We start from the raw sequence: 11,106 nt of genomic DNA on the forward strand, positions 1-11,106 counted from the left end.
TTCTTGAAGGGTGGATGTACTATAAAGCTACAGTGAAATAATTTTCCACAAATTGGCTTGCATAACTCTGAACGGATAAAAATGGTTGGTTCTGTTCTGGTGAACTTATGGAGATGACTGTGCAAAGATGGATTGTTCATAAAATCAGGAACATTACAGAAAAACAATGAGCGTCTTCTTAATCGGATTGTTTTTATACTAAGAATGTCTTCAGTCAGACAGCCATCAGCACCCAACCACTCTGAAGAGAATTGAATATTATAACTAAAACAACATTTAATTTTTCTTTGGAAAAGGAGTCTTTTGCATTATTTTGAAGGAATTTTGACCCGAACTTCCTTGCAGATTTTTGTCACATTGGAGAGGTTTTGAGCATTTAATGAGGCCATTCATGCACAGCATCTCAATCAGAACTGATTTAGAATGAATCTATCATAAATTCAAACTTGCACTCACAATTTTTGAAAGCAATTTCCACCCTGAAAACTTTGACAAATATTTAGATATTTACTCAACAAAGCAACTGTAGAAAGCTTGAATGAACTCAATGTTTTCAAAAATAATATCTTTTGGTAAAAACATGCAGTTGTTAAAGATTATAAGTGAGGTTTGAACTACAATATTCTTTAAAAATGTTGCGGTGTAGGATCACAAGCTTGTGGAAAATCCAGTGAGTTTAAAAAAAGAGGGACTCATTTAAAGCAATAAAAAACCATATGCTTTGGCCTGAAAACTGACCCTTGCCTGTTCTTTTAGGAGCTAGCAAACCTCAACGTTTAGCTGCATGTTTCTGACCATGGTCAGAGAGGACACACCCTTCCTGAGCGGAGGCCGGAGGAGTTGGCATCACGTCCCAAACATCCAGCCACAATAAAACATCTACAGTTCTTTCCAACAACTCCTGCAGAATTGCATTTCCACATTTCTTAAATTGCTTTCCACCAAAATAGTTGTCACCTAAAGTATGTCACTTTCTTCTGACATCTTTGGCTGCATTTGGAGTACAGCGATACTTAACCTTTCTACTCCAATTAAATCTTGAAGACAGTGCTGCTGCTGTTGCCCTCTGTGTAATTTTTGGACAGTCTCCAATCTGCTGACACGCCACAGCAAAAATGACCACATTTTAATGACTTTTAAGGAGACTCATTTGATAAATGACACCAAAGAATCTTGAAAAGAGCCAAATAACATTCATCACTCTCTTATTTTTATACCAGTCTTCTCAAGGAAGAAACAAGTGATATTCTCTCATATCTTTATTTATCCAGCGCTCAGCATGGAGAAGAGACAACATATTCTGTTTTTCATTGTCCAATTAGGGAAACGGATGAGTTCAGAATGTTCAGCTCAAAACTATTTCTCAAACAAACACTGTTTCAAATTCTCAGATATATTTAATTGTTTTCACACTTATCTCTTCCCTCCAAATCGCATGTGTGTTTCCCATCACAGGTCAAGCTGCATAAAATCAATTAAATTAGAACAGATATTGGAATGAAAGACAATAACAACATTCTGAGTTTAGACTTATAAAATCACTCTATTTTTCATTACAGCCTCGTTCTAAAATGTTTGGATCACTTTCAAACTTCTTGTTTAGCTAACTTAAAAGCAGAACAAGAGACAAGAGGCCAAAAAAAACTGAGGTCATAACAGGGCGCACAATTAATTTTTTAGCTTGGCTCTCCCTGTTTTTACAGTCCGGATAAGTCGGCGTCAACGACTTTCTTGGGATCAACGTTGTTTTTACAAAACATAACTCTTAAAGAGTTGAATTGCATAGGAGACAGGAAAGAAATAAATATTGTTGACTTCCTACAGTTTTCCTGATACAGTAGAAGTGTCATGATCTCAGTCATAATTTCTCATTACCTTACAGCTGCAGTGTGTAACTTTTATAAACTATATTTTTTTTAGATATGTTGTGAAACTGACAGTATGTCATGACAGAATGGTATGAGTCAGATAAACTGTGAAAAAAATCAACCTCCTTTGCCTTCTCCCAGTGCTAACTAAAAACAACCAATCAGAGCCAGGAGGAAGTTCTTAGGACTGCCAATCAAGCCTGTGTTTGTGCCACTCGTTCTCTGTGATGATAAAATCTCCCTGTCCACAGAGTCTGCCACGAGTGCAAAGTCTAGTTTTCCTGTAATGGTAAGTTGTTTCTTCACCATTAGCGTATACATGAGGGTGATTTACAGCTCTAAAATGCTCCTGCTTGTTCTGACTGGTTGTTTCTGACCATTTCTTTACACAACAGTAGCAGCACAGGGAGGAAGTGGAGGAGCTTAATTTGTTCAAAGATTATCTGTCTCATACAGTTACAACATGGTGATAGATTTAACAAATATATAAAGCAAATACTAGTTATTTTTCATAAAAGTTTTATACTACAGCTTTAATGCCACGGCATTTCAGCTTAATTCTGTCTACAACACTTTGCCCTCATCACAGACAGCTTTTTCTTAGCTGAAATCATTATTTAATTAAAGCACAAGAGGGGAAAAAAGGATTTATCTTTACTCTGTTTCCCAACTTTTACACAAAACAAGACCTTTTGATCAAGATCAAGAAAAGCACCATTAAGCTATTTTTCTCTTCTGCCAGAAAGCAGCAGAGTGGCAAGAAGAAAAGCAGGTCCAAATCTAATTTTAAACTTGCAACAGACTGCTTGTGGGTTGTTGCTTAGTCTAAGTTGCATGCTTGTGGGGAAGTTTTTTTTTTTTGTTTTTTTATACACTGTCCTTTATTGTAAACTTGTTCATTCACTTTTGTGAGTAAAACAGAAAAAGTCATGGTATGCCCATTTGTTCCTTTATAAAGATTCCAACTGAAGTTTTGTGGTTTGGAGCACGCTTAAATAGGAAACACTTTCAACAGTGACACTAAATTACACTTAAATTGAGAACTGATGAGATAAAGCAAAATGTTGTGGAAATTTTACAATATTTAGAATTTCTAGAATGAAACATTGCATTATGAGAAGAATTGCATCTGCCGATATTGTTTTTGTTATTATTTTTTCAAGTCTTTGACACCGACCTGAAAATTAGCCATCTGGCTATGATCTCATGTATTTACATACTAAACTGAATTAATTTGCGTTGGAAAATATTTTAGAATAAACGAAGGGCATTAAACTAAATAGGACATGAGTGAGTTGAAAGTAAAACTATTCACAACTCACCTGTCAGCTGTTGATCCCAAACTCTGGCCGGTTCTGTTTGGGAGAGACAGAAAAACAGCATCACCCAACCGAACCACATGTTACACGCTGCAAAAACACAAAAAATCTGCTTCCACTCCTTTCTTTTCTCTACAAAAACAAATTTCAGCCTGCTTCCACCCGCTGCTGTCTCATCCGTCCCTCTGAATCTCACTCGCTTCTGACTCTACTAACTACACCCCTTTCTCTCCTCCTCAGTGATGTTTTTGGGATGTAGCAGTGAAGACTGTAATAAATCCTGTCAACAAAAATAATGTTAACGTCCTGAAAGGTGTTTCTTCCCCTTTTTTTTCCAGAATCATTTTTGCTGCCTTGTACTACTGCGACTTTCAGAATAAAAAATTATAAACGTGACAAGCAGCTGTGTGATTCCTCACTCTTTCCAAACCAGCTGTGTATCCAGTAATAAATCTGACATCTATTGAGCATGCACGTTATAAAACCAGCCAACCATGGTTTATAATCAGTGCTAAAAATGACATTGCATATTCCCTGTTATGTCGAAAACATCGCTCATGTTTTTTAAACACCAACTGAAAGGTCTCCTTGTTTCACTTTATTGTCTCATAAATGTGTAAAATGTTTTCTGTTCTCCTGTGCAAGAACAGAAAACCACAGCGGCTTACGCAGACAACTAACAAGGAGTCTTTTGCATTTATTTTGAAAGAATTTTGACCAGAACTTCCTTGCAGATCTTTGTCACATTGGAGAGGTTTTGAGCACATATGGCCTATTTAATGAGGCCATTCATGCACAGCATCTCAATCAGATTTAAGAAGGTTCACGGATTAGTATAAGCAATTCTGATATTTTGCAATTGATCTTTCTGTCGGGTCATAAAAAAAGAACCAAACTAAAAGCATTTTTGGATAGACTCCACAACACACACGCTATTCATGCTTTGCTGCAAAGATGCACCATGAGGAGCACAACATTACACAAACCGATATGGCGCCAGTGATGATTATATAGAAGTTAAACGTGAATTTTCATAACAAAACCAAATAACTCCATCAAAAAAAAAAAGTAACGTCAAAATTGAACTAGATAGATATTGTTTATTTGTGACACGTTAAAGAAGCAGTTACAGTTTAAGCCAAGATGTCAGTGATGGTTGTAGTCTCAATTGAAGAGCTGGTCTGCATCACTCAAAGTCTCAAAAAAATCTACAATGAAGAGATTATAGGGACTTGTCAGCTTCAGGCTCTTTTATTGTAATGCCAACCATTCCCTGACTCACTGATGTGATTTTATCAGGCAACTTTCACCAAAAATGCAGTGAGGGTTTCCCCAATTTAAACCCAATGCGAAATAAGTAGGCGTCAATTGATTTCTTACAGTTTTGACACTGCTGAAACGCAGGTGCTTAGGTTTTACTATGCTTTTTAAAGCCACTTGTTACTGTTACTTTGACTGAATTTTCTGGGTATGGGTTTTCCTTTTGGACTTGTTAACGCTAAAACCTGCTGATAAGTGGAAGACAATAGCTGGGTGAATGGACAAAATTATATTTGCGTCTTAAAGATTCAACAGTCAGTCTAAATAATACAGTTCACGCTGAAATTGTATTATTTTCAAACAATGGCTTCGGTGTATTCCATTAAATCTGTTTTTTAAAAACACATTCAAGAATCCTACACTCCGTTCTACATGAGCTACTCTATTTTGAGAATATAATATTTTGATTAAAATTGAGTAGATGTAGTCTTGGTTTCTAAAGGTGGAATAGCAATTTTTTTAGCTAGCGCTTACAGCTAGCCAGTTTGCTAGCCGGCTAGGTACTAGCTTAACTGTTTGTGTAGCTCTCAGTTCAAAATTCCATATCAATATAAAAGAAAAATACGTATCTATTTACCAAGTGAACTTTGTTGTTCACACTACATGTATTAACAACAAAATAAAGTTTCAATTCTATCCGTAACCATAACTGTTAAAAGCCATCTAGCCACCGTACTGAACGGACGGGGGTATAGCTCAGTGGTAGAGCATTTGACTGCAGATCAAGAGGTCTCCGGTTCAAATCCGGATGCCCCCTTCGGTAGCTTTTTCTTGTTGTATTTTCACAAATCACAGTGTCTTTTTAATTGATTGTATAATCAAGCTGTAATCAGAATAGCACTGCTTTCAAAAAGAGCTATAACTGTCATTTATCTGTAAATGAATAATAGTATTTATTATTATTTCATTTTTTGTTGCAGAAATTTCAGAAAAATGTTCAGTTGGATTCCATATATATATATATATATATATATATATATATATATTATATATATATATATATATATATATATATGTATATATGTATATATTATATATATATATATATATATATATATATATATATATATATATATATATATATATATATGGGATTTATGAACATTATATATGGGATTGAACTGAACATTATATATATATATATATATATACTAATGAATCTAGTATATAGTGTATAGTTAACTGTGGATGCCCAACAGTAGTCCCCAAAACTCACACACAGCAAGTTGCAATATTGTTATTTATTTAAAAAACAATTGACAAAACACAGTATTTACATTTTAAATATAACATATTTTCTTTAGCAGCCAGCTCCTTTTCCCGACCAGGAAATAGTTTTTTTCTATAATATACAGAATAAACTAGAGAGCTTTGATACATATAAAAACACCTTCAGATGTGAGATAAAATACAAAATTTACCTTTATAACTCAGATTTCAGCATTTTTTTTTATCAATGTTGCAGAGTTACTGAGAAAGAAGAGGCCACAGGAATTTCTCATCATGTAAACATACATTAATTTCATTAGAGGCTAACTGTTATAACAGGCATCTGCTAAAATGTGCATGAAAAGTTGCTTCTAAAATTGGAAAATCAAGTGCTTTATCTAGAAAAGATTTTAAATTCTAAGAATGGAAAGAACTTAAAGAATTAAATAAATAACAGTCAAAGGTCAAAATGAGTTCATGATTATCTACATTATAAACAGACAAAATCTGACAAATCTTATTTATCGGTTTGCTGTTAAAGTATAGATTTAAAACTTATTGGCACCAAGTTGTAAACTCGACAAAATAAATTCAGGGCAATTAGTTTGCAGCTTAACAGTTAAGGCAATAAGTGGTGCTGCTAATAATGAAGGAGTTTTTAAACAGTGAGCCACATGTGCCATCATCTTGACTGGATGTAATGGTAAGATAATGTTGGGTGTGGTCACAGTTTCAGCTATTTTAGGCTTTTTATTTAGGGAAGAAACTATTTTCTTGTAGCTCCCCTAGTGTATTGATTATAATGACTGACAAACATCAGCCTTAATTGAAATGATATCTTCACTTGTTCTTCTAACTTTGCAGAGGATATGAACCTCTGTAGAGCTTCATTTGCATTTCCTTTACAGGAAATATTGGGGGTGTCAAGTGTCATTTTGTCTTAGGGTGAGGCAAATTTTACTCACTGAATAAATTTCATCAAATTGGATTTTTTTATGCAACTGCATTAATTAAAAACGTATTTCAAAGGCTTTCATGTATTTTTGCTAGGGGAGTGCTGTTGTCTCACAACAACACCTGAGAAATTTCATTAATGCATAAAGGGATTACATTATTATGTATCTTTCTAAGAAGATACAGTCATAGTTTTTGTCAAAAAAAAAAAAATCAAATATATCCCAATTGCAATATAAAGATACAATGACACAGATATTCAATAACAACAATCAAAAACCAGCCCTGAAACCTTTAAGGCGTTTGTTCAATGTGATTCTGAAGGAATCCAAGCAGCTCTTTGCAGATTCCCATATGAAAACAAAGCATGAGTGGTGAGTCGGCTCTGCCTGAGATGCAATTACACCAGCCCAATAGATCATCCTGACTCTGATCATACATACTGACTAGCACCGGACGTTGGCTCAGTTTTTCTTTTCAGACAAGTTTGATCCACCCGAGGGAGCATCAGTTTGCCACAACGTGCGATTTCATCCAGTCTAGACTGGCAGGAAGACTGCAGGAGGAGAAAGGAAAGAGCCTTTCAATAAGAGGTGGAAAACTAATCTGGTATTACTGGCTTAAACTGAGGTATGTACTCACCCTTCTCCAGTCAGGGCACAGCAGGCTTGTACATGCCAAGAGTGCGTTGTGATGGAGTCGAGCGTGAGGCACTGGGAGATCTCTGTTGCTGACATCGAGCCCTTTATGTCTTGTTTATTAGCCAGAACGAGAATGGCAGCATTTTGTAGCTCCTACATGGAAAAAAACAAGAGAAGAACCAATGAGGAATGTTATAAAATTTTAACTCAAAAATAACAGTAGCTGCATTTCAATTAATCATGAAACTGCTGAAATTGAAATTACAAAAATAAATTTGATTTTTGTGCTAGTATAGGATGGTTTTTCAGCCACATTGAAATAGATGTATTTCACAAAACTGCATTGGAAGCACTTTTTTCACATCACACAAGTCACATGATCAACAGCAGGATGTTACTACTGGTGAAAACAACAAAGAATATGACAGGAAGTAGTAGGAGGACAATGGTTTGTTTTGGTTTTTCTTGTATGTCTGTTGCTCTCACAGCATCGCACAGTTCATAAAAAGTTGTGTGTCAATCAAACGTGTCAAATCCAAAGCTCTTCAGTAAAATTGCAGAGTACAATTTCTCCAAAACATGGCTCAAGTAGACACTCCCAAATATATGGGGATTTCCACTCAAACACCTGAGTAAGACGCAAACATCTCCTCCGATGGCTGATAGATGATGAGTGCTCGCACCATGGCTGAATAAAGAATATCACGTGTAACTGTTTATAATATCACATGACCAAGCTTATTCACATGCGACTTCAATTCCATTTGTTATTTAATGGGAACACCACAATTGTGAAATTCTGTGGGGGTTTTTTTACATCTGCAAAATATTGACGAAGATTTGGACACAATTGTGGAAACGCAGATGCCAGCATTGAGCTGTCTCAGTGGAACATTTTAAGACGCTGACTCAGATAGCCGAAAAGGAAACTTCCTCGTCACGTTCGGTTTGTCAGAACTGGTTCTGCTTTCACAACACAATCACGCACTCACTGAAGGCGGGGCTGTGTTTCAAATGTGTGGCATAAACTCGAAGAGTAAACAATAGCTTTACGTCAAGGAGTCAAATACAAAGACAATTTTAGATTTATATGAAAGAAGTTATTTTCAAACACCTGTTATTAAGGCATTGCAGTGGAGCTATGTAAAGAAATAGGCGTCAGTTATTTCATAGATTTAAAGTAAAGCAATACCTCATGTGCAAGCATACGGTGAAGCTCTTCTTTGGTCACAGTCAGCCTTTCACGATCAGTGCTGTCCACGACCAGAATGACAATCTGTAAAGGCAACCATTTATGATGTGTTACATCACAGATATAGGAGCAATAACTTGTAAAGTATAGGCCATCAGTCAGCTTTTGGTTTTGCCCTGGATGACACTCAAAAGGTTAATTTTCAACCTGTGAAACGCAGCAAAGCTGTACCTCTGTGTTGCAGTAGTACGAGTACCAGCTGGCCCTCAGACTCTCCTGCCCTCCGATGTCCCAAACCATAAAGTGAGTGTTGCGGACAATGATCTCCTCAACGTTGCTGCCAATGGTGGGTGACGTGTGAACGGCCTCCTTTGTCAAGCTGAAATTGTAGACATTTCAAATTAGGCCCCAAAACAACTTTAAGAGCAGACTGGATCTGCATAAGGTACTGAGATAACTTACAACTGGTAGAGGATTGTTGTTTTACCAGCATTATCCAAACCCACTATGATGACTTTGTGCTCTGCAAGAGAAAAACAAATGCAGTCAAATAAGCTTCTGCAGTCTCAGACTGAATGCGCTGCACAACATTTGCCATTTCAACATTTGACAGATCAAGATACGATAAGATAAGGTAGAGAGATGCGTCATGTGTACTAGACTGGATGGTATCACAGTACAGCAGTACTTTCAAATGTTTGGACTCACAAAATCACACATGAAAAACATATACCACGCCCAAAAACGTTTAATCACAACAAAATAACAATGGAAAATGGTATCTGTTATATTATAATAGATAGATTATATGAACACAAAAATGGAAAAATGTTTTTTTACCTTTATCTCCGAACACCGCCATCATCTTGGACAACAGGAACCCCATAATAGTATGTTTAGGAAATGTATGAAGCGCTGAATACAAAACAAATCCTGAAGAAGAGAAACTTGAGTTTCAATCAACACCTGACTGACTCACGAAGCTTTGCCTCGGCATCTTATACCGGTTTCTGCTTCGCTTTTTGCCATAGTGGGAGGCGCCTCTGAAAACCCCCGCGGTGTTTCACTGAAGTGATGCGTTTAATGGCAGTGGGAAATAGTGGTACAGAAACAGGTGAACGACACAGCTCAGCCTGAAGCTTACAATATGATCAAATGCTATTTAAATACACATTTTTGATGATATGATTGGGTAAGTAACGCCGAATGAAACTTTAATTTAGTGTTGAAAAAATGTGCTTTTTTAAATAAAATAAATTGTGCTTACAGTTTGAGAATGTCAAAATGTTATGACAGGACTGTAAGCTTTTGATTTCATTTAATGTACACAAAGATGTAAGAAGGAGAATTGTAGATTTAAATTAACTTTAGCTTAATTTAAATCGAGATAATCAGTTCAGAAACTGTATGATAGTGCTTGTCATTTAAATGTCTCCTCGCCTCGTGAAAGACACTGGGGTAGGGTTTTCAGAAAACACAACCAGAGCATTTATAACCTCAACCTGTTATAAAAGGTTGCTGACCAACAAAGACATACTTCCCAAAAAACAGTCATTTTTAAGCTTACATGCAGTTCCTTGAAATTTTGGTGGACAGATGGGACGAAGATTGAAGTTTTTGACTTCAACAGCAATCACTAAGTCGCTTTTTTAAAATAATTTTCTTCAAAAATGTAGCTTCGAACAGATCTTAACGTTTGAATTACTAGCTTTTTATTGTGAAATACCAAGGTGGATAGTTTGTATTTATAACAGGATTGTTTCTTTCTTGAATTTTATAAGGTAATATAACATTTTTTAACAAAAAAAAAAGAAAAACAGAAACGTGCAAAAAACACCCCCCAAAACTCGCACTGTAAATATCTGACCAAGCAGTCAAATATTTAACTACTTTGTTATGTAGCTAAGTATCAGAGCTTGGCCGAGGGTCCCTGAAGGCACCTTCACGTCTCTGTCGAGCCGACGAAATGAGCGACGAACCGACGTAACCCATCAACGTAAAGACAATTCCATCCCATATATGGAAAGGGGAAGTCATACTGTTTATTCCTATGGTGTTCTTGAGGAACTGACAAACAGAAAGCAAAAACATATCAAAGAGAATTCCCCTGAAACTTTTTGAACAGTCTTGGCATTTCCTGGAGTTTACCTGCAGTTCCTCTAAGAGTTCTCCATAAAAAGTTATCCAACAGATTACCACGTTTTATTGTTTTCAACATTTACAACAAGCTAAATCAACTAAATATAAGTGTAGTTTACCGTCTTTTCCTAAAACTCCAAGGTAAAATTTCACTCCAGTCCAAATATCTGTTGTTATATTTTTTGGGATTATTGGTGTTTTCCAACAACCCAAACAAATTTACAATTTTGTATTTATTGGATGACATGTGACCTTTTAGATTTTTACTAACTTTTTTTATGTCACCGGTACAACTTCAGTGATTTTATTGGGATTTTATTAGAGGCTTGTCTTAAAATTTTAAAGTTAAAAGAACATGTGTCTTTCTTTTTTTCTTATTATTTGTTGTGGTGTGCATTTTATTGTATCGCCTCCCTTATTACCACAACTCTAACATTTAAGTAGTGACAGAAACGTGTTACCTT

The 11,106-nt window shown here is 35.8% G+C and overlaps 1 protein-coding gene and 1 non-coding gene across 2 annotated transcripts; one reads left to right on the forward strand and one right to left on the reverse strand.

Moving 5' to 3' along the window:
* Positions 1–5,192: 5,192 nt before the first annotated feature.
* On the forward strand, positions 5,193–5,264 carry trnac-gca (transfer RNA cysteine (anticodon GCA)). The gene has a single exon. It is a non-coding gene; the product is annotated as a tRNA-Cys (tRNA).
* A 469-nt stretch (positions 5,265–5,733) lies between these two features.
* arl5c (ADP-ribosylation factor-like 5C) lies at positions 5,734–9,497 on the reverse strand. The gene is made up of 6 exons (XM_055051720.1): positions 9,344–9,497; positions 8,966–9,026; positions 8,735–8,882; positions 8,504–8,587; positions 7,313–7,464; positions 5,734–7,226 (listed from the first exon to the last, which is right to left on the reverse strand). Exons 1-6 carry the CDS (start codon positions 9,387–9,389, stop codon positions 7,178–7,180), a joined length of 540 nt encoding a protein of 179 aa, XP_054907695.1. The 5' UTR covers positions 9,390–9,497; the 3' UTR covers positions 5,734–7,177.
* Positions 9,498–11,106: the final 1,609 nt, after the last annotated feature.

The sequence above is a fragment of the Poeciliopsis prolifica genome, unplaced genomic scaffold (genome assembly GCF_027474105.1).
Source record: "Poeciliopsis prolifica strain line A6 unplaced genomic scaffold, Auburn_PproV2 SCAFFOLD034, whole genome shotgun sequence".
NCBI lineage: Eukaryota > Metazoa > Chordata > Actinopteri > Cyprinodontiformes > Poeciliidae > Poeciliopsis > Poeciliopsis prolifica.

Excerpts from the sequence above, each read along its gene's own strand:
- arl5c (XM_055051720.1), bottom strand. The coding sequence starts at position 9,389 with ATGGGGTTCCTGTTGTCCAAGATGATGGCGGTGTTCGGAGATAAAG. Across the intron at positions 9,027-9,343 it reads GGCGGTGTTCGGAGATAAAG|AGCACAAAGTCATCATAGTG; the intron begins GTAAAAAAACAT and ends TTTCTCTTGCAG. Across the intron at positions 7,227-7,312 it reads TGTGCCCTGACTGGAGAAGG|TCTTCCTGCCAGTCTAGACT; the intron begins GTGAGTACATAC and ends CTCCTCCTGCAG.